Source organism: Paroedura picta, chromosome 2, assembly GCF_049243985.1.
Source record: "Paroedura picta isolate Pp20150507F chromosome 2, Ppicta_v3.0, whole genome shotgun sequence".
NCBI lineage: Eukaryota > Metazoa > Chordata > Lepidosauria > Squamata > Gekkonidae > Paroedura > Paroedura picta.
In genome coordinates, this window is record NC_135370.1 from 77,455,471 (window position 1) to 77,478,700 (window position 23,230).

The 23,230-nt window shown below is 46.0% G+C and overlaps 1 protein-coding gene across 3 annotated transcripts; it reads right to left on the minus strand.

The window, feature by feature from the left end:
* Nucleotides 1-361: 361 nt before the first annotated feature.
* SLC43A1 (solute carrier family 43 member 1) lies at nt 362-22,744 on the minus strand. Of its 3 annotated transcripts, none has more exons than XM_077320966.1 (16): nt 22,485-22,744; nt 18,981-19,061; nt 16,098-16,275; nt 15,400-15,574; nt 15,023-15,078; nt 13,484-13,560; nt 6,926-7,018; nt 6,436-6,569; nt 5,348-5,529; nt 4,285-4,437; nt 4,087-4,122; nt 3,763-3,901; nt 3,529-3,670; nt 3,323-3,396; nt 2,282-2,405; nt 362-1,745 (listed from the first exon to the last, which is right to left on the minus strand). In XM_077320966.1, the coding sequence occupies exons 3-16, from the start codon at nt 16,249-16,251 to the stop codon at nt 1,551-1,553; spliced, it is 1,734 nt and encodes a 577-aa protein (XP_077177081.1). In that variant the 5' UTR covers nt 16,252-16,275; nt 18,981-19,061; nt 22,485-22,744; the 3' UTR covers nt 362-1,550. The 3 variants fall into 3 exon arrangements, with proteins under 3 accessions (XP_077177081.1, XP_077177080.1, XP_077177082.1); XM_077320965.1 differs by having other exon boundaries at nt 22,415-22,744; XM_077320967.1 differs by lacking the exons at nt 15,400-15,574; nt 18,981-19,061; nt 22,485-22,744 and having other exon boundaries at nt 16,098-16,235.
* Between the last annotated feature and the right edge of the window lie 486 nt (nt 22,745-23,230).

Below are 23,230 nucleotides of genomic sequence, written 5' to 3' on the forward strand. Positions count from 1 at the left end.
TTTTGAGGTTGCGGCCCGTTGCCAAGGGGTGAGGGGAGAGAGTGACCTGGACCCCCGCACATGCGCGACAGCCCTGCATAAACCTGCATGTGCAGATCTGCCGTGCATGCACATTTGCACTGGGCGGGGGCACAAACACACATGTGCAGCAGTTTCGCACATGTGCGCATGCACAGGGGCTGATGCGTGCGCGTTTGCGCCCCCACCAGGCACAAACGCGCATGTGTGGCAGGTCTGCATATGTGTGTTTGCACCTCCAGCATGCCGGCGGCCGCGCTTCCCTCTCCCCCCCCCTCCTCATAGCAAGAAGCTTGCCGGGCCGCGAGCTAATCGGCCACTTTAGCGGCCAATTTGCTTGCGGCCTGGCGAGCTTCTTGCTGCGGGGGGGGGGGGGACAGGGAGAGGGAACCGCAGCCCACCGCCGAGGCTCTCGCGGCCCGGCACAGGGCTGCAGATCAGGGGTTGATGACCCCCGGTGTAGGGTGTTACTATAAAGTGCCTTTGGGACAATTTCCAGGGGAAAGGCAGCATATAGATATTTAAGTAAGTTATTTCTTTAGGGTCAGGTCACACAGTATAATACCTAATTCAGTTCTAGCAGGCAACAACATTGTCTTTATGCAAGGACCCAATCCAAGGAAAATAATTCAAAATGACTGGTCTGTTCTCCCCTATGCAAATCCTGACAAAGCAGTGTAACTTGGATGGAATTAAAACCTGCCAGTCTGGTTTTTGGTTTTACTTCTGTCACTAGCAACTCCTGTCATAATTTCCACTTAGACAGGAATCCAAGTCCATGAAAAAATGCTTCGCTTCTAAGAAACTGTCAGGGCTTCATTTTTGTGAGGCTATTTCTGAAGAGACAGTTTTATAAAAAGAAGCTTCAGAAACGGTGAAGGGAAGGCTGGACTTTCAGTTACCACCAGTTAAACAGTGTCCTAATATCACATCTAGTTTTTCAATCATCTGCCAGGACACAAGGAAGCAGAGGAAACATCTGTGACTCACTAGAGCCAACTGATAGAAAACATTTAATCGCAAGTTCTGTGTCCAGCTCATTCTCTGGCTTCAGCTGTAATGACTGTGACACAGAGAGGAGGGGAGTGATAAGGGTAACTTGCTCACCTCAGTCTAACAACACTGGACATAGAGCCTATGACTGGAAAGTGCTATTTAAGTACTGTGAACTAGATGCAAACACCATAATTTGGCACCTCTTTACAAGAGACCTTTTTATAAACTAGACATATTCTAGGTCTCTGGTGCTCACTGACTAATGTCCTAATCACCTATTTAGAAGTCATAAGGCTGTTTAAAATACTCTGCAAAAAATAGAGCTCTCTTTCTCTTTATATATAAACCATAGATACATATAAATATAGATATGCATTTGTTGAGAATTAAAAGCACCTTGGTTATTTTCAAAGTTCCAAATATAAAATTCTCACAGTATATTCCCTCTCCTCTCACTAATAGCATCTCACACCATCTGCTAGGCACTTGGATTCCGCTCTGTCACCCACAAGTTCTCCACCTTCCCTATCCCTGACTTATGCAGTGGTAGAACTGCTACTCAACAAGCCATTGGCAGCTGCAACATCCTGGAGTTTCAATGGTGTACCATTCAACTGATCTAGAGGCTGTTCTTTTGTAGCTTGATCCTGGAGAACCTTGCGGCGGTAGTAATAGAGGTAGCAGGGAAGCAGGAAGCCCGCAAAGGAGAAGATGAGAAGGGCGAGGTTCACCTGGGGAGAACACAAGGAGGGTCAGTTTTCTGACTGCATATCCAATAATTCTGATGTAGGATAAAGAAAAAGATTACAAAACTGGTTGCAGTAGGTCCTTTCCGGTCAGCACCCAGAACACTACCCATGGCCGTCTTCTCCTGCAGCCCCTATGTTGCAAAACAGTTTTTAAAATGTTTGTGATTTTTTTGAATATGTTTTACTTTTTACAAAAAATATTGAAAATAATATGTCTAATGCAGGATTTGGGACAAAAGGGTTATGGACAACAAGACATAGTACCTTGGCATAGAAAGCAATTTGCCAATGTAGCATTCCGTTTGTTGAGATGCATGTTTGTAACACAGTTTGTGAAGCTGAGTTTCACACCAGAAGTGAGAGTCTGCTATGATCCCTTTTAAAAAGGAATATCTGTCTTCGCCCACAGCTGGGTCAATTTACCGAAGATAGACCTACGGAACCCAAGCACCTTCAATTGCAAGAGGCTCATTGTCTTCAGCTCTGTAATAGGCAGTTTCCTGCAGCCTGTAACTCACCCAAAAGGGATCGCCCTTCAGTGGTTCCACCATTGCCATGAAGAGTGGCTGTTGGAGGAGAGCAAATACAGCACTGATCATCGACTGTAAACCGGTCAATGTCCCAAAGTGATTGGATGGATACCTGTCAGCCACAAATAACACACGAAGGGTAAGACTCAACATGCAACACACTACAGATGTTGACCTCAATCTTCCCCCATCCCTAAGAAACATGTTCATTTTTGTAACGTATTTTGAGAAATGAAAATAAATCAATTCTAAAGATATCAAACCTATCATTTTAAAAAAATTTAAAACCTTAAAGAAATGAAGCACATAAGCAGATTTTCGAAAAACCAGGAAAAAGAATGTGCCAATGAAAAAAAGAGAGAGAGAGAGAGACCAGTAACAGCTCTTGTTGAAAAATGTAGGCACAGAATACCAACAGTGTCATCTGACACAGCTGTACACCGTCTAAATCCACTGAAGTGACTGGGCTTGGAAAAGTGTAACTTTCTGCTTAGGGCAGCACAAATAGGTGTAAGAATTCTTTAAAATTTTCAACAACTAAATACATTTGAGTTGACTCTCTACCACTATTAATTTGGCCTGTCCCCCCACCCCCAAATGCTTGGGAAGATTAGCTGTTATGGAAAAAAGTTATTGAAAGAGAAAAACAAGCTGACAGTGGCTAAAAAGAATCCTTCTTTATTGTGTACAGCCAGCAGTGCACAGCCAAAACGAGTCCCGGAGGAACAATCTCGTTTTCAGCCACAATCTTTGTCAGTGGGTCTAAAATTATATTTGTTATCCAAAACTACAGAAAGGAGTCTGCTAAGAGGAGTGGCATGGCCTTTGGTCATTCCTCCTCCCTCTTGCAACTTGTCAACAAAGCTCTGAGAGTTCAGGGATGAGATTGCCAGTGGATCTTACCCAACCAGCGGGCCTGATCTTACCCCATCCTTGTTGCACATTAAGGAACACTGTGTAGGCCACGGCACCTGCCTTCCCCTCTCAAGTGACATAGGCAAAGTAGTTCCACACAGCAGTGTAACTTACACAGCAGCATAAAGTCCTCCACAGGCAGAATGGAAAAAGCCACGCACCATGGTGTGAAAGATGAAGGTCAGATACTGAGGGGAAAGGAGCGGGAAAAGAAAAGCACATGTTTCATTCTGTGAATAGCAAGACCAGGCAATTGAGAGGGCCTGAAAGAATGCTAGGGAAGGGAGACAGTATGTAAATGATAACAGGACAGAAATTACCTGTAGAGGGAGGTTGTTGATCAGGCAAGTGATACCAAACCCCACTAGCAGCAGATTGGTAATGACAAAGGCCCGGATGGCATTGGTGAGCTTCTGGATTTTACGGTAGCGAACCTTGGGTGGTTTTCCTTTTGCCACATTTCTAATAAGAAAAAATTACAGTCAGTCCCAGGGGGCCTGCCAGAATCTACATGCTAGTACTCATGCCAGTTTCTGTTTGTGTGAAATTTTCACCTAGTTTTTTCAGGAGCGTCCATATTTCTTGGCCCATCTATGCAGTCCTTTATGCGCCAGTCCATCACATAACCAATGAAAGGGCAGCTAACAAGGCACAGTAGCTGCATGACACCAAAGATGGACGAGTAGAAGCTGACTGTCCAGCAAAGAAAAAAGGAAGGAGGGAATTACTTGGAAGGCCTGTGACAAGGGACTTGTTTTGTTTTCTAGAATGTGGAAATTTACCAAATCAAATCCTCAACAGGCAGAAAGCTGCATTTGGGGTCTCTTTACCAGGGTATATATTGGTATATTTTGATGGTTCTGAGGCAAGAGTCCTACCTATTTCTTCAGCTTCAGTCTTCAGCTCAGTTGACCCTGAAATTCACAAGAAGAGAAAGGAAGAAAGTCATAGCAGATTGGCTGACAGTAATCAGAATGGGTTCTTTGAAAAACTTTCTGGGAGCTCCCTTTTTATTCTTGCATTGCCCATTGCCCCTTGGTTGACTGACCCTTTCACCTCAACCATGTAGTCCTCACCATGTTCTTTGCCACCTGTCACCTGGAACTCCAGCATGTCATTCATGGCTGCCATGTAGAAGATGATGCGCAGCTGGGTCATGCCCATGGTGATCAGACTCCACAGAAAGATGGGAGAGAAGACGCTACGGCGGAAGGGGATGGGCCCTGCAGCTGGGAGGAGCAGAATACAGACTGGCGCTGTAACTCCATGATACAGTAGCCAAAAGGACCTTTTGCGTGTGTGATGTTTCCTAGGCTTTCTGCTGTTCCAGAAATTAAGCACTGCACCAGCTTGGATTCCAGGTCTCAGAGCAGAGTAACAGTTTCAGCTGGAAAGCCAACAATTCAAGGGTTTGTACCAGCTCTGGAATAAGGGGTGAGCAGTTCAATTGACAGAAAGGGATCCCTTAAAAAAAGAAGGGCTACATAGAACAGTGACTTGACTTAGAATGGCTTCCAACACTATTTCTGCCATGAAGGTGTGTCCTTCTGTCACAATTTAGGACTCCTATTCACTGATAAAGACAGAAAAATCCTTGCCACACCCTAGAGCAGGAGTAGTCAACCTGTGGTCCTTCAGATGTTCATGGACTACAATTCCCATGAGACCCTGCCAGCAAACTCTGACAGGGGCTCATGGGAATTGTAGTCCACGGGCATCTGGAGGACCACAGGTTGACTACCTCTGCCCTAGAGGGCAAAAAGGCAGCTCATTTCCCTTCCAACTGCAGGACTGACGCCAAAGGTGCAGGTATTCCCTCCCGCCAACAGATGGTGCTGGATATCAGAGTCTGTCCTCAGCTAGGGTAGCTGCTGCCCGGAATGAAGCCTGACTGATGCAATTAGCCTTAGGCCTGACAAACAAACAGCTCTCAGGAACACAGATCATTGCTCAGTTACAGAAGTCATCTCTCAGGAAACCTTGCCAGGAAAACCTCATTGTTTCCAGGGGCCTGAGAGGAGCCTCAAAACTTTAGGCAACTTTCAGCTCTAACTTGGAGTCTTTCAGGAGTAAGGAACTCTTTCCACTCACTCAGCTGGCCTAGGCCGTGGCTCTGGCAGTACAATTTGGGTTGCTCACCCTGGGAAGACTCCATGGCCTCATTGTGGAGATCCTGAATGGACGGGTAGTGCTCCTCCTTACTCCCATCCAGATGCGGCGTTTTCTGGCTCAACCGCTGCCCCACAACCTTCACATGCATGTAGAATCGGTCACCTGTGACTCTGTGATCAAGGGCTAGACTGCTCAGCTTGATCTTCTTCCTGCCTCAGAGATATTGGGAGATGACACAGGAGTTATGTCATCATGCTGGTTAAAGTAAAGTACCTGTTTAGGGTTAAGAATTTTGCCATGGCAACAGGAAAAAGCCACCTTGGTGAGGGCACTTCTGGTGGTTGAGAAGAGAAGAGGTGAAGGAAAAATTACAAGAGTCTGTGCAGTGCAATGGGAGACGTAGCCAGCTGAGTCCAATGGGCTCAGGGCCAGATGTCACCTATGTAACGGTGAGAAACATCCACTTGTGATTTGAGCTTCAAAACCTATGGAATTCTTAAGCAGAACAGACATTCCAAGTAAGTGAGATGTGGTTTGAATACACATTCTCAGCTCTGAAAGCAAGCACTTCAAAAGGCAGTTGAACAGGTGTTCAAAATATCCTCAGCAAACTGTCTTCCCTGCTCCACCAATGAATACACAGTAGACTGGAGTAAAGCAGGTGCAGCCATACAATGTGGCTTTCAAGACGTGCTAGCAAGCAGTTGGAGAACAAGTCTACATGTCAGTGAACACACATGGCAAGCTTGTTGGGAGCTGGCACTGGCAGATTGTTCTTGCTGGCACCCCATGAATAGACAGGCACCGGAAAAGACTCTCACTGAGATGTATGGCGGGCACTGGAGATTGTGTACTTCAGTTCACAGTCAGCATTTGTTCACAGGCACCATATGGATATATGAACAAAGCTTTGAATCAGGATGAGTGTGCATGCGATTTGAATACTGACTTAAGGCACTAGAGGAAAGATGGCCAACCCTTCTACCATTCTACTTAGTACCTCTTGCATACCTTCATGAACATTGCATAAACTGTACCTAGAATAGCCATGCTCATACCACTCTTGACCTTTTGGTCTGCTTGGCAGGACTAACATGCCATGTGCTCTTACTCACGTGTAGTTGGCTTCTTCAGGAGCTGGGAAGGACTCCTTTGGCCAGTTGATCAAGCAGTTGAGGAAGATGAGGCAAGCCAGACATGACCAGACAAGCATGATGGTGATAAAGGAAACCCCAAAGTCATTGATAAGCTAAGAGCAAAAAGAAAAAAAAAGACAGAAATAAAGGTGTGGGACAACAGAAGAAGACCTTGGGTGGCACTAAAGCAGTAATGACATCATAGCAGATAAGCACAAATCTTTCAGGCTTCCTCCCACACTGGAAGAATGTCCAAAGCCATCATTCTTTGGATAGGGATCATGCTCTCTAGATCTTACCTTTCCCCTACCCCATAAAGTCCCTCCAAATCGATCATACATATGGCATCTCCTTCAGCAAGGAAACAGCACACATATAAGTACATTGTGAGGTTTTTAGGAATAAGGTGTATCACATGCCAGGTAGTTGGAATAGTTCACGCTTGTTTCATCACCCTCTAGCTAGATACCTTGACACCAGGAAAGGTAACAGCAGATGAAGCATATGACCCAATCATGAGTGCCATGAATGTTGAGCGCAGATTCCCAAACATGTTGGGTAGCTGAAAAAAATGTGACATGAGAGCCATTAGTAGAAAAAAAGGTTTTCTAAACAAATAAATGCTACATACCCACTCTTTTTAGGTAGTTCTTCTTTAGGGTTCCTACAGGGCCTTCATTGTTACACAATCACTGTACCTAACAGCAAAGACAATGGCCCTTTTGTGCATGAGAAAAGTTGCAAATCTGAGCCACCTAAAGACAAGTTAGGGGGTCTCCACCTACTTAGGGACTTTTCAAGATGTAGAAAAATATGACTTTGTAAATGAATGAACAGAAGGGAAAACCAGAATCAGGACATAAGAGCTCAATTTGATCAGACCAGTGGTCCATCCAGTACAGCAGCCTGTTTCACACACCAGCCAGCTAGGTGCCTTGGAGAGGCAACAAACTGGACGCAGAGGCCAGGGCCATTCCCTGATATTGCCTTCTAACACTGGTACTCAGCAGTTGGCTGCCTCTGAATACAAAGGTTCCTTTTAGCCACTATGGCTAGAAGCCATCAATGGCCTACGAATGGAATGAGAGCAGCTGTGTGTCAGTTACAAGGGAAACAGGAGGGGCAACCTGGATAGGCCACACTAGCCCAATCTCCTCAGATCTCAGAAGCTAAGCAGGGTTGGCTCTGGCTAGTATCTGGATAGGAGACCACCAAGGACTACCAGGATCATCATGAAATGGAGGCAGGCAATGGCAAGCCACCTCTGAGCATCTCTTGCCTTGAAAACCCTGAGGAGTTGCCATAAATTTGCTGCAACTTGACAGCACTTTCCACCAGTTTAGGGAATCCTGGAGATGCAGATTTAGACGGGTTGGATGGGATTTTTAAGTTGTCATTCCCCCTAAAATTCCACATGGTCTCCCAGTTTCTTCTTTCTTATTTGTAAACTCCACAATTCCTTAAAGCACCCTTCATAATGGAGATCATATTTCAAATACTAAAAAGCCAGATCCTTCCTTATTTTTGAACGTCTCACCCAAAGATCTTTCTTTACTCCCATTCTGCATTTTCTTTTGCCAACTGAAAAGCTAAATTCAAGATAACCTATTATGGTTTAAGCAGGGTTTTGTTTCTCTGTGTGTGCGCACAAAGGTCCATAGACGTGTAAGTAGAAGATTTAATCCAGATGTATTAATACTTATAAAAGATTTTTTTTACAACATGGAAGTCACTATTATTATGTATTAATGTCAGCAGGTCAAGCTACTATTACAGGCACAGGAGCTGGTAAGGACACCAAAAATTGACATACTTATCAGGAGAAGAGCTCTGATGTAGTAAAAAGCCAAGCCTCTCAGACATATCTGTGGCGAAGGGAGGGGATTTAACCCTGGCCTCACTTCTCCACTGTTCTAAGACTGACTAATTCCAGTGCTTCATGCATGCAGGATATAGAAATAACAGCCACGATCTTACCCAGAGGTAAACTGCAATGTATATCAATGAAATACACTTTCCAATTAATGGGTTCAGGTTTAGTTTGAACATGTCTAGTTCCCCACTCCTTTATCTTTGGAACAGCACTGTGATATGGCCCTGGGCCATGCCCTGTGATTTGATAAGCACTGGAGTGGAAGGTGGCTCTGCCATGCTTCTCAATCCATGCCCTTGCCTAGAGTGTGGGAGGAGAGGGTGTGGCATTTAGTTCTAACTTCTAGTTGGCTGCTACCTGTTTGGCCCATGGTATGTACTTAGTTAGCATTATGCCTTCTTGTGCCAAAAGTCAGTGTGATCCAGTTGGGCAGTGGGAAGTAAACATCATTCCACAAGCATCTGGGGACAAACTGAGCCACACCTTCCCACATCTGAATTAAGCATTGGGGCACAAAGCCCCTGTCTGGAAGAGGTAGAGGCCAGATCAGATCTCCCCAAGATAAGCTTCATCCCATTTTTTTTAAGCCCTGTATAATTTGTTGGTTAGGGGATGATCATTGCAGGGATGTCTTCGTTAGTCAATCCCACATGATAAGATCCAGCTGGCTGGAAGAATCCTCAAAGACACATCCATTCTTCCTTGATTGATAGCCGGGTCCTCTTTTTGTGCAGCACAGATCAGTCTAACATGCCCAGAAAGCAGCACTGCTCTTCCTGCCAAGGTCCCAGACAGAGGACACAACCTGCCACATGAGCTTGGCTAGCAGGAGCAGAGTAGAGCAGGAGTCCCATGCCTTTGGCCATCATGCAGAAGAGGGAATTTCAACTTGTCCAGCTCTTCTCAGCCCCAAACCACAAAATGTGTTTGCCAAAACCCTGCTTCACAACTGTTAAACACACCACCACCACCCCCTTGATATCTTATCATTCTAAGCAGCCTAACCAACAGTTCTGTTGTCAGATCAAAGACCTCACTGGAATCTCAGGGTCAAAGTAGACAAAGCAAAGGAGAGCCTAGACTGAGTCTCCTCTTTGACAAGCTTTAAAAAGCGGCTTTGACCTAGATCAAGACCATGGGAACTGGCTGGTGACCTGTGGGAAAATTTTCACAACAGAGCAAATAGGGTCGTGGGGTTGAGATCTACCTCCAGAGAGCTGTGGGGGGGAGGGGGGAGGCTTGACAGTTCTGACTCTCGTATCATGATCCCAATTAAACCCCCTTTGTCACTACTATTCTAAGAAGAAATTTAAAGATAGGGAATATGCACAGTGCAATCCTATGCACAGCTACTCCAATTTAAATCAGTAGTAATATGTCATTGGGTTGTACTACTCAGGAAGAAAAAGGCAGGCATTTCCAGCATCTGCATGGTAATATAATATTTTTTTTATTTTTAACGTATTCTTCCTAAACACTCAGAATGGATAATAACAGCAAAATCCACGCACAGGTTTTTAAAGGTACAATATACAAATGACCCTCTCTAAAATTTCCAGGCAGGGGAGTCCCCTAACAGGGAGCCAATCTTATGGCTTCTCCTCTGTTTGGTGTAGTGGTTAGGAATGCGGACTTCTAATCTGGCATGCCAGGTTCGATTCTGCGCTCCCCCACATGCAACCAGCTGGGTGACCTTGGGCTCACCACAGCACTGATAAAACTGTTCTGACCGAGCAGTGATATCAGGGCTCTCTCAGCCTCACCCGCCCCACAGGGTGTCTGTTGTGGGGAGGGGAATGGGAAGGCGACTGTAAGCCGCTTTGAGCTTCCTTCGGGTAGGGTAAAGCGGCATATAAGAACCAACTCTTCTTCTTCTTCCTCGTAGCAGTGAAGCCAGCTGTTTCAATGGATGTTATTGTGGGCCTCGACCATGAGTCTGGAGGAACAGCTCTGTCTTACAGGCCTTGAGGAACTAATTAAGATCCCGCAGGGCCCTGATCTCTCCCAGGACCACGTTCTACCAGGCTGGGACTAAGGCTGAAAAGGTCCTGACCCTGGGTTGAGGCCAGTTTCACCTCCTTTTGGCCAAGGCTCCTGAACAGTTGTTAATCTGTAGATGGTAAAGCTCTTGGGGGATTATAAGTGAAGAGGCAGTCCCAGACTGTTTAAGGCTTTAAAAAATAGCAACAGCACCCTGAAACTGATTTAGTCGCCAGTCTGGACCCAAGCTGAGCAAGCTGCATTTTGAACTACTTGGAAGATTCCAGAGCAGTCTCAAGGGCAGCCCTGCATACAGCGAGTTGCAGAAGTCTAACCTGGAGGTGAGAGTCACATGGATCACTCTGGTTAAGTCTAGTTCTGAGAGATAGGGTGCAAGATGCCTCATCTGGTATACATGGCAGTACAAAATGGCACTCTTCCACCAGGCCAGAGCAAGCAAATACAATCATATAGGCCTCCCTCCTCCCCTCTCCAGAATGAAATCCCATCACTGTATACATGAAGAAGTTGCAGGCATTTCACAGCATTCAGTGAATTTATTGTTTTATTGTTTCTATTGTATTTTAAACTGATTTTAACTCCCTGAGCCTGTCCACAGATGTAATAAATAAACATACTGCTAAACCCAAACACATGCACGCTTAAACACACACAAACAAGTATTCCAACACCAAAGGATGCTATTGCAAGTATTACACACACACAAACCTTAGAAAGAAAACTGTTCTACACAGAAGAGATATGTCTGAACATATTAATATTAATTCTACCACACTGTGGCCCAACTGCTACATTTTAGGAGACCAGACTGATTTTACTTTATACATTTATTTAAAATATTTATAATGTAACGCTCTCAACTAGATTAGTTACTGAAAAAGTTTACCATTTTCTCTAATGAAAACAATAAAACATATAAATTTACAGCAGTTAAATCCAGCAATAAAACAATAAACAGCATTAAACTGTTTTAAAAAAGCAGTGATAGTGAGAATGAGCATGAAAATCAATGCAAGAGGAAGAATTATGAGGCGGCAGATTTTGGGATTATTGAGATGTTGGGATTATTGAGATGCCACCCTGAATGTTCAGTTTCACAGGTTTGTTATAAAAGTTCAAAATAGCTAACTAAATAAAGGTAAAGAATGAAACCCTGTGCATTATGACACTACCATGATTAAAAGTTAGATTCAAACATGGTTCCTCATAGTTTTTAATGTGGAGACAACAAACCCAGCAACAAAGTGCTCCATAAGAATCAAGGATTCAGTGCTTCATGTAAGTGCTATGATACAAAAAAAATCAGTGACAGCCTGACCCTCACTAGGTATGTGGAACACATACCTGGGGCTCCTTGTTCCCCCCCTCTCTCACACACACACACAAACTTCCTCCTCCCCATTCCCCTTGCCCTCACCCCCCCTTACCTCTCCCTTGCCTGACCTCCTCCCTGGTTCCTCCCTCTTCCCTCCCAATCTCCACCCAGACTACTTCCTCCCTCCCACTTCTCCCTCACCCAGACTCCCTCTTCCCTCCCAGCTCCCCACACTTAGACTCCCTCCCCCTCACCCAGATTCCCTCCTCCTCCCTCCCACTCCCCCCTCTCCTTACCCTTGTGGTGGTGCTGGCCCAGCCACCTCCACACACATTCCAAGACCGCGGGTGGGACATGCTCCATGCATGTCTAGAGGCCTTGGGCAGTCACTGCACTGACCAGCCATCTCCCATGCCACCCTGCAGCTGGCCCAGCCTCTTCTAGCTCACTCTCTGGGACAGGACTACAGACATCATGTCTGTTTCCATTTCCATCCCAGGGAGCAAACCAGAAGTTGTGTTCCACATCAAAAAATGTAGAGCTGAGACACAAATCAATCTGCATGATTTAAACAGGCAGGTTCCAAATATTCACTGATGATGCACAAATCACATCCATGTCTTCTGACTGCAGACTATAAAACGCAAGAACATGGCACTTCATGACACAGACATGCCAGACTAAGGCATGGATCTTTCCCCCATTGTTTTACTTGCAACAATAATGGAAGAATGTTTTTCAAAGTCATACCAATACATGAAGCTGTCTTATACTGAACCAGACTGAACCATTAACTGGAGATGCAGGGGATTGAACCTGAAACCTTCTGCAGGCCAAACAGATGCTCAACCACTGAACAACAGAGCATCCAAGCTCAATAACTTTAGCAAACTGCATTTTTGGCAGAACTAAGCTGCTTTATTTCTACAACCAAAAATTACAGATTCTTCCAAATCCCTAAAAATGGTTCCTCAATCCCCTGCAAGTTTCCCCTGAAGGGAATAAAAGCAACTTGGTTGAAATGGACTCCTTCATGAATATGCAATGGGCATGCCCGCACACCCCCCCGGCTGCATAAAGCATGGTAATAAGCTCAAAGCAGAGCAATTTTGTAGTGGATGCAGATGCAGATGGAAAAGAGAGAGCCTCCCAATGCTCCAATTATCCAAACCCAAAAAGCTATTATCTCAAACTCAAATATGAAAGGACTACCAGTAAAACTAAATAAATAAGAATTGGGCCAGGTACTAGCATAGAACACGTGCATCAATGCTTAGGAAATAAGTTATATGACATGTCAATATTTTATTTATTTATTTATATTTTAATTTATACCCCACCCTTCCCAACATAGTTGGCCCGGGGCAGTTTACATCAAGATAAAAGAATAAAATACAACAATTGCCATTAAAACCCCTTCAATTAATCCCCAGGAAAATAGGCAGTGAACTATAGTTACTCTGTACAGCCAGAGCACTTGCAGTCTCACAAACCCTTGACAAACCGATTGTTGTTCTGAACAGATAAGCAGCCTGTCATCAGTGGTACATGATGCCCAGCCCATGTTCATGAGCCAATCACCATTGCTTCCCCATTCCAGGGACCTGCTCAAATTGTCCTTCAATGTGACTGTCACAAGAAGACTGAAACCCATGCCCTCCTTTGCATCCAGACACTCCTAGAGGGGTAATTAAGGCCTTAATTGTCACCTAGGTTAATCTGTTTTATATTTTGTATCTTGGACATGTTATATCACCTCCCTCTGCCTGTGCAGAAAGATACACTTTCCATCACTTTTCACCATGCAAAGTGCATGCCAATGCTGTCCTCATACTCACAGTTAGGGAGGTGAAGGTCAGGCAGATCCCACCAAAGCCGTTCAGGGAAAGGCCAAGGAAAATCAGCGGGGAAAGAACTGGGAAGGCAGACAAGAAAGGTGAGGTGAGTAGGTGGCAGCAAAGAAGGGGGTGGGTGGGATTGGGATAAGAATAAACAAACAGTGCAGAGCCTCATGCTAGGTAGGAAGAACAGATTAAACCTAAGGTGGCCAGTTTGCCCCCTGGAAAACAGAATTACAGAATCATAGAGTTGGAAGGGGCCACACAGGCCATCTAGTCCAACCCCCTGCTCAATGCAGGATCAGCCCTAAGCATCCAAGAAAAGTGTGTATCCAACCTTTGCTTGAAGACTGCCAGTGAGGGGGAGCTCACCACCTCCTTAGGCAGCTGTGAAAAACTTTTTCTGACTGTGAAAAACGTCTTCCTGATATCTAGCCTATATCGTTGTACTTGTAGTTTAAACCCATACCTGCGTGTCCTCTCCTCTGCAGCCAACGGAAACAGCATCCTGCCCTCCTCCAAGTGACAACCTTTCAAATACTTAAAGAGGGCTATCATGTCCCCTCTCAACCTCCTTTTCTCCAGGCTGAACATTCCCAAGTCCCTCAACCTATCTTCATAGGGCTTGGTCCCTTGGCCCCAGATCATCCTCGTCGTTCTCCTCTGTACCCTTTCAATTTTATCTACGTCCTTCTTGAAGTGAGGCCTCCAGAACTGCACACAGCACTCCAGGTGTGGTCTGACCAGTGCCATATAGAATGACATCTTGTGATTTTGATGTGATGCCCCTGTTGATACAGCCCAAAATGGCATTTGCCTTTTTTACCACTGCATCACACTGCCTGCTCATGTTTAGTTTACAATCCAGAAGTACCCCAAGGTCTCGTTCACACACAGTGTTACCTAGAAGCGTATCCCCCATCCAGTAGGCATGCTATTCATTCTTCTGAACCAGATGCAGAACTTTACACTTATCTTTATTAAATTGCATCTTGTTCTCATTTGCCCATTTTTCCATTGTGTTCAGATCTCGTTGAACTCTGTCTCTATCTTCCAGAGTATTTGCCAGTCCTCCCAATATGGTGTCATCTGCAAACTTGATGAGTAGTCCCTCCACCCCCTCATCTAGATCATTAATAAATATGTTAAAAAGTACCGGGCCGAGCACCGAGCCCTGAGGTACCCCGCTACTCACCTCTCTCCAGTCTGATGAAACACCATTGACAACAAGTCTTTGAGTGCGGTTCTCTAACCAATTCCCTATCTATTGCATCTCTTTAACATTTCATAGCCCTGATGGAGAAAACAGCTATAACTCCATGATTCCTGCTCCTCTGAAGCCGCATTGCTCATGTACAGCCACAGTTGCTGTAGAAGAACACAAGAAGTCTGAATGGGTAGGCACCAGGACCTAGGGAGATGATGGGCACAGCTACACTTGATTCCTCCTTTGCAGTCGCAAGGCTGTTAACAGAAATGAGGCAAGGGGGATTCCTTTTGGTTGCTACCTGCTAATCCCAGTTTGAACTTCCTTCTTACCTAGTGGGTTGTAAGCAGCCAGAGCCATGAGAGCACAGGAAACAGCAAAACTGGCGCTGTAGACAAAGCAAGAGATACATCAGAGCAATGTTGGGCTCAGCCATGTTCTCAAACAGATATCCCAAAACCATTCTGGGAAATTATTTACCACATATTCCACTTACTTTCTACCTCTGACATACAATCCACTGTCAGCTTTCCCCTGGCCAGTCCAGTGGTCCACTTTCTCCAGCAGACCTCATGTTCCACCCAAGAGTTTATTCTATAGCCATTTCCTTCAACCCAGGCATCTACTTCCCAGTGCCTCAGCCACCATTTCATCTCCCTCCCCAGGTATCCTTTAACCCAAGTCCTTTATCCCAGTCCCTATCCCATACCTGCCGAGCAAGCGGAGTGGCCTGGGGCCAAATTGGTCCATCAGTATCCCAAGGGGCAAGGTGGCAGCACTCAGGAGGAAGGAACCAATGGTGAAGCCCAGGTTGAGCATATTCTCCTGTTTCACACAGCTTGGGGGAAAGCCAGCAGTGACGGAGTCATTGGTGCCGTTCTCACCTGAAGCAAGTAAGGCTCACAGGATCAGACTTCCCTCTCCAAGACAGATCCCACTTCCATACCCACTCTGTCCTACTGCAGGAAAGCTGCTTCCTGCCACGAATGCAACACCATCATGTGGAGACTGTTTGACACAGTACCAAGGTAGAACTGGTATGGGTACTGCACTGTTTTAGATTATCCACTGAATCCCCAATGCTGGCTTACCCAGAAGAGCTGAACTTCAGTCCCACCAAGGGTGAAAGTTGATGTGCCTGTCTGCTGTTGATCTCTCACTGTCTTTCATCAGCAAGGCAGTTTCTACTTAGTGCTGATGATGTGTCTCCCTCTCAATCAGGCTCATTCATAACTCTCACCAGCTCCCCTTCCGCCCCCCCCCCCAGGCCCTCCAGGCATAGATGACCTCCTGTACCACTGCATACAGAACAGAGAGCTTCCTGGTTTCCTTCTGCCACTCATCCCACCCTTTGCCTGGCTTCTCCCCACTGTCATCTTTACAAGGTCCTGAGCTTCCCGTCCTCACCTATGCACACATAAGAGTAGAATCCCTCATGTTTGAGCATGATGAGCAGTGAGCTCCAGCCCAGCAGAACAGCTGAGAAGAAGAGATTTTCCACCACTGCAGTGCAGGCCATCCACCAGCGTCGGCGGTAGGCCTGCTGCAAGGTCGGTGCCATCTTCCCTTTTGCTTGGAGACCAGGCTGGAAGCAGAAAGAAGATTACCCCTTTCATTCTGCAGCACCTTAGCCATTTGTGAAACACAAAAGCCAACCAACCGTTTGTGCTTCCTGCCAGTACCATGCAGAAGCCTCTTCTGCAAGCTGGAACACAGCAAAGATGGAGCACCACTGTCCCGCTAATAATTACCAGGAGGACTAGAGGTGGTAGCAGGAAAGTAGTGGGTACAAGGAAAAGCGGCTTCAGATCGAGCAAGAAATAAAGAAATCTCCAGAAAACCAGACATCATGAAAACAAAGCATTCTATTCTTCTCCTGATACTAACGCTATCTCTGGGGCAACATCCTGTCTTTACATAATGCATTCGGTGGAGTTAGCTGTTTTTAAAAATAGAAGCAAACAGAAACAGACCTATCCAATGGCAATACAATAAATATATTCATAAAACGGGAAAAGTGTCCTTTTTTGTAGTTTTCCTTATCTGTTTACTCCGTAGGACTTCTGGCAAAACGGAATCCAGGTAATATCCATTTTCAGTGAGATTCTTTCATCAGTGACAAGTCCTTTGAGTCTTCAATATTTTTATCAATTTTGTAAGTATTGAGAATTTAAACCTTATATATAATAATAATATAATACTGGCCACAGGCTCATATGGTCTGTATTGACACGTTCCCCTTGTACTTGGGCCTGCTCCTTTCCCCGGGATGAAGCCAGGGCCTCGGGAGGGGAAGGGGTGGGGGGGCCTCCCTACCCAGCCGCCTGCCTGCTAGCGCCTGCTGTATTTGGGCTAAAGCGGGCCTTAAATCTAGTTGTATATAAATTGTATATAAACTGCCCTGAGCCCTCAGGGAGGGCGGTATATAAATATAATAAACAAATAAACTAATAAATAAACTAATTAATTAATTAATTGTATATAAATTGGCATGTGCCTTCAGGACGAACGGCAACAGTGGCAGCGCCCCCCCCCCCCCCGCCAAGCTGCTCGCCCTGCTGCGACCCCTGTGAAAGGTCATTCAACCCCAAAAGGGGTTTCGACCCCCTGGTTGAGAACCACTGCCTTAAAGGGATATATTTCGATTCCTCACACCAACTGATTTGCACTCTGATTTCACAAAAAGCTCTCAAAGTCTGACATGTTTGGCTTTCCCTTCTAATCCAATGGTGGATCAGGTGACAAAGGAAAAAAATGCTTATAAATCAGAGGTGTAAGAAGAGTTAATACAAGAAATGGAGCCCACGTCTCACAGCAGCAATTAGCACAGCATTGGGGAAGGGAGGGTGCTGAGCCCTGTAAAAGAAGGACATGAGTTATCATCCCTGTAGCATTTTCCAGTTTACCAAATTATTTGAACCTGTGGAGAGCCCCATAAGACAGGTGCAGCTTAGATGTGTTCAAGCCAGCCACACAAGCTTCACAACTAAGCAGGGACTCCAATATCAGTGTTCCACCCTCTGGCCAAAGCCTGAACTTGTAAAAGATAGCTTCACTTACCCCTAGACTTTTTATCTACGTGCTTTTCCTTAATCAGAAGTATGGATAATGAGGGAGTGCTGCTATCCCCATGAAGATGTCCTGTGACAGGGCTGCCTATGGTCACAAACTTACACCTGGGTAATTTGGTCAGGTTTGGGTAACAACTGCTAATAATATTCAGACTTTTGGAGTTACTGGGTACAAATGGGGTTTGGACAAATTCAGTCGAGTTTGTACCTTAGCATGGCAAATGCCAAAATCTCATTTTCATTTTTTTATCCCACATTCTAAGCTAAACTGGCTCCCCAAAGCTGAAATCTATAGGGTCTCAGCTTCAGTTTTCACCTGACAAAAGAGAAGGTTACACCAAAGTTAAGCCTTTGTAGGTGTCAGTAGCATCAATGGGTGGGCTCATTTAAATTCTCCCAATGAAATCAGCAGTACTTAAGAGTTCCTTCCTTTGTACTGAATCATGCTTAGTTTTCTTGCTTCAAGAGCTGCAGATGGGAGCCTGCAGAAAGGGCAATCACAAGGGATGGCATGGAGGAGTAGCCAGCCAAGGCCCACGACATGGCAAAGAGCCCACTGCCAGTTGGAACTGCTGGGAGTATCTATCTGACAGCAGCAGTAGAAGGCACAGAGCATAAGAAAATTACCAGCTGATCTAAAATGAGCAGAAACGAATCAGGGTCTGCTGCCTCCTCCTTGCTGTCCTCCTGTTTCCAGGTCCCATTAACATGCAACGTCATGGGAGGACCTTCAGAAATCTTCCCTGATAGGAGGCATGCTGGAGGGAGCAAGACTGGACTGTTTGCTGCTTGTTTTACATTTGCTGACAAGGCTGATGCTAAAATGAGCATGGGGGAGTTGCACTTGATTCCCTTGAGAGCAGACACACCGGGGCTGCAAGGTGGATAGCAGTGCTGGAGTGGCCCCATGGCCACCCTATGCCCATGGGCCAATAAAAGCCTGTTGGCAGATTTGTGTAGTGCTGAAGAAACTTGTTGTGGACCCAGAAGTCCCTGGTTCATGCCTTGCCTCTGCCATCAACTCCCTAAGTAGCCATAAAAGCCCCCCTCCCTCTCTCTCACCTAGCACCTGTAACACAGGATGGCTGTGTCTGAGTATGAGAAATGCTTTGAACCCATGAACATGATGTCACATATATGTGTGTGGCCTAGAAAGACACAAACCAGATTAGCCAATCAAAGAATTATCATTTGTAATCACTCCAAATGTTAAGCCAACCTGCTAAGTTTTGAAGGAAGCTTTTTCGTTTTGAACATGTGGGGTTGACCCTTCTGAAGTTCTTCAGTTAACTTGAGCTTCCTAGAATGAAGCAGAAGAGGAAGTAAACAAGCAGGTAATAAAATTCAGAGATGACACTCAATCCAGAAGCATTTGTAAACAAGCAAAATCTGGGTGGGCGGGAATGATGATAGCTTCTGAAGAAGCAGCAGCAGCAATGTCAACACCACACAATTTAGCATGGAAACTGAAAAAGGACCCCTAAACACAGATGTTGCCTATGAGATACAATGCTAGAAAGCAGCTGTTCCTTAGGAAGTCTTGTTTCATGAATGTGCTCTTGAACATAGAACATGCTACAGAAATTCAGGGGGGAAAGGTGCCTAGTTCAACAGAAATGAGGGAAGGGAAATTGCTGCCCAGAGACCAACATCTTAAAAGATAGGGTAGGGCAGAAGAACAATTTATCTGTCTCAGGCAAGTCTGTTCCTTTGTCTTATCCTCTTATTTTCTCCCTATTTCACCCAGAGGTATGGGAATTAATTGTCAAATACACTATATGATGCAGTGATGGATAGGCCTGAAAAGAAAGCCAAGTTCCTCGTGCAGGTTGTGAAAAGCTTGAAAAACATCTAGCCAATGTTTGCTAGAAGGCTGAGAAGGAAGCCAAGATGACTGCACTCTGCACAGCTCCCCAGCCTTCTTCAGCACCCACCCCAATAGATTCCCAGCTGCCTACCACTGTTCCTCTTGTGTCCTCTCCTCCCCCACTACAAAACAGTGATTCCCAACATGTTAGTGTGATTCCCATTGCCTACATTTTTCTTCTTCAAAACATCTCTTCCCCAAAGCAAAAAGAGCAGCAGGTGAGATTTCTAGCCCCAAGTATGTATGTGATGTACTTGACCTTCTCCAGAGTTTTATTTTCAGAAAGATGTCTCAAGATTATTTGTTACTTATTTATGCAGAACTGTTCTAGGTATGTAGCACTCTGTGGAGTAACAGAAGCAAAATAAAGATCCCAGCATCCAAGAGGCTTATCCAAGTCTAAATTTTGACAATGGGGCAAAAGATAATAAGTGGACAAGAAGGAAGCATTCTTAATAGAAACAGAGACTTCCACTCCTTACTACTTTTGTAAGCATGTAGCTGTAAGAGTCAACTTATCTTGCTACATTAAATTAATGGGGCATGAATGCAATTTGTACAACCACTTTGCTTAGGTTAGTTTTCCTTCTCCAACTTCAGCCAAATGCCAGCAGGCATGTGGTGAATCAGCCAGGTAGACTCTTCCCTAAGAACAAAATCAACAACTTTTCAGGGCAACAAACCTTCTAAGTGCATCTCCAACAACAGCATGCAAGAGCAAAAAATACAATCTGGCTTCAAAGCAAAAGATCCAAGTGGCCTTCGGGCCGTGTTCATGATACAAGATGGGCAGGGAGCCCAGCCAAGACAGAACTGGCCTTGAGAAGACAACTTGAAGGAAGAGAAGACATGAGGAAGAACAAGGACTTCTATGTTCAGGAGTCTCTGGCACACGGACACAGCTGGCAACTGCCCCCAAAGGACTAAGAGGCAGCTTGCTTCCTGATGGGTAAAACGAGCAGCTGGGAATTGTCATCTCAGGGCACAGCTGGGTCTGGCTAGCCCAGTGGCTCTCAACCTTCCTGATGCAGCAACCCTTTAATACAGTTCCTCATGTTGTGGTGACTCCAACCATAAAATTTAGGCAAGTGTTCTTTCACAGAAATTAAACCGAAACTGACCAATGGCATGAAGATTGTTCATGACTGTATGTAAATTGTTTCCCCCCCCGGGGGGGGGGGTTTCAGTTCAGTTCTGCCTCTTGTCCCACCATGCCATTCTCACTCTGCTGCTCCAGACAAATGAACGCTCAATCTTGATCTACCTCACAAGGCTGTAGTGTGTGGATGGCGCCCCTCCCCCTTGACCAAGCTGCTTGCCCTGCTGCAACCCCTGTGAAAGGGTCGTTCGAACCCCAGAGGGGTCCCGACCTCCAGGTTGAGAACCACTGGGATAGGCAATTCTCTCTCAGAGGCATCATGGCTATTGGCTAGCAAGGCTGGCCCTGCCGAACAGGCAGGGCAGGACAAAGTTTGAGTCCGATGGCAACTTTCAGACCAACAGCTTTTGTGTGCACCGTATTCTTCAGATATGGCGAAACAGAATGTCTTCAGTCATGACATACAGGTAACACGTGTCATATATAGGTGGACAGTAAATTAACACACGGCATGATGAAGATGTTCAACATGCTTGCACACAAAAGCTTATATCCTGAAAAAAAATGTGTGTGTCTTAAAGGTGCCATTGGGCTCAAACTTTATCTGGCTGCTTCAGACAAACATGGCTACGCACTTAAATGTATCCCAATAGGCAGGGCAGTTGCTTCAGGAAACAGATTTAGACACAGACAGGAAATTGTTTGATATGTTCATCTAACTGCTGAGAAAATGGCAGAGTTTAGATTTTCTGCCCTATACACCAAAAACTGCCTTTGACAATTACTAAGAAGGCATCCGGAAAGTATCCACGCTGGTGTAATAGACTGCTGTTGGAGACCTGGACACATGACATTGCTTTACACTGAGACAGCCCACTCCATGAAGGTCAAGAAGGTGTTGGGAATGAACCTGGGAACTTTTGGATATGAACCAAATGTTCTGCCATTAAGCCACAACCACAGACCCACGACCCCTGCAGCAATATTCCTTAGCTAGGGTTGTGCAGAGCCCTCAGCAGGTCAAGCAAGATTTTGCAATGGGAAAGGCAGACGCAGAGAAAGTTACAGAAGATCGTTCCTGGGGCAAGAACCCAGGCTGAATGAACATCTGTTAGTATTTAAGCCTAGAAAATCCAGTCGTGCCTTCTTCGTGACCTTTCTGAACCCCATACCCTGGTTCCCAGGAAACACATGCCCCCATGAGGCCCACTTTAGTCACTTTTATAAGACAAGGCGTCCCCTGACACGGAGAGCTTCAGCAACGCACTGAGTCCCTGCGACCAGGCGAGGGGGTAGCCATTCGGTGTCAGTCGTTTTCGCATAGCCCCAACTTGGCCAGCAACCTTCGTCCGCCCTCTGACCCCCGCTCAACCCCCCCCCCTTCCACACACACCACCCCTTGCCCCGCTTTAGGGCCAGCCACGGAGGCCCTGGGTCCCCAGCGCACACGCACACTTAAAATATCTGCGGCTCACAGAGTCAACACATCGCCGAAGGGAGTTCTTATTTTTTTTTCCCCTTCCAGCACAGCCTGGAGGAAGCTCTCGTTGCTGCCACGTGGAAAGAAAGAGCCTTGTTTCCAGCGCGGCTAAAGAGACACAAAGGGGGCTTGCAGGGCCAGCCCAGCCCCACAGTCCCCAAATTGGCCTCTTAACTGCAACCCCCCAGGCTCCTTTCCCCCAAGTACCTGGGTCCGCCTCCCCACTGGCGAGCTCCCCCGCGGTCCAAAGCGCAAGCGGGCTGAAATGGAGTCGCACCTTCTCCTCCTCCGCGCCCCTCGCCGCGGTGCCGCCGGCAAAACGCTGGAGGGGAGAAGGGCTGGGTCGCCGCGCTCTCTCCTCCCGCGGCAGCGGATAAGGTTACTCAGCCCTCCTCTCGAAAAGTTCAGGAAACTCGCCCGCTGCTGCTGCTGTTGCTGCCGCCGCGCTTTGCCAGCGACACAAGACGACCCGTGGGGGGAAGAAACAAGCGTGTTGTCGGCCCGCGGGCAGCCTTCGCGGCAGGAAGTGTGCGCGCGTGTGTGTCTTCTGTGGCAGTGGGAGCGTGCATGACTTTATAAGGGCATCGCTGTGGGCATGTGTGTGTGTTTTGGATCAAAAACAAGAACATGGGACAGAGAAAACCAGGAGCAGGAGACCAAGAAAAGGAGCAAATGGCAACTTTCCCTTTAGTACCCCAATGCAAACTTCTCCACCCCTCTCCCGTTTACCCTCTTTTTAACACTCCACATTCCAATCTCTCTGTAACACGTTTACACGAAGGTACCTGGTTTCATTGTAGTTGGGAGACAGCGCTGAGTTCAAATCCTGCTTCTCAGCTATAAACTCGCTTCGGCTTTATCGGGGTGGGGGGGGGGGGGTAGGGGGATTGCCTCTTAACTTCAATTCCCCATAAGTAAAATACAATTCACCTATCTCTCGTGAAATACAAGACGTTACTTTTTATTGCTGGTGTTGTTATTGCTACAGGCACATACCTTTCTCCCTTTTTATCGCCATTCATA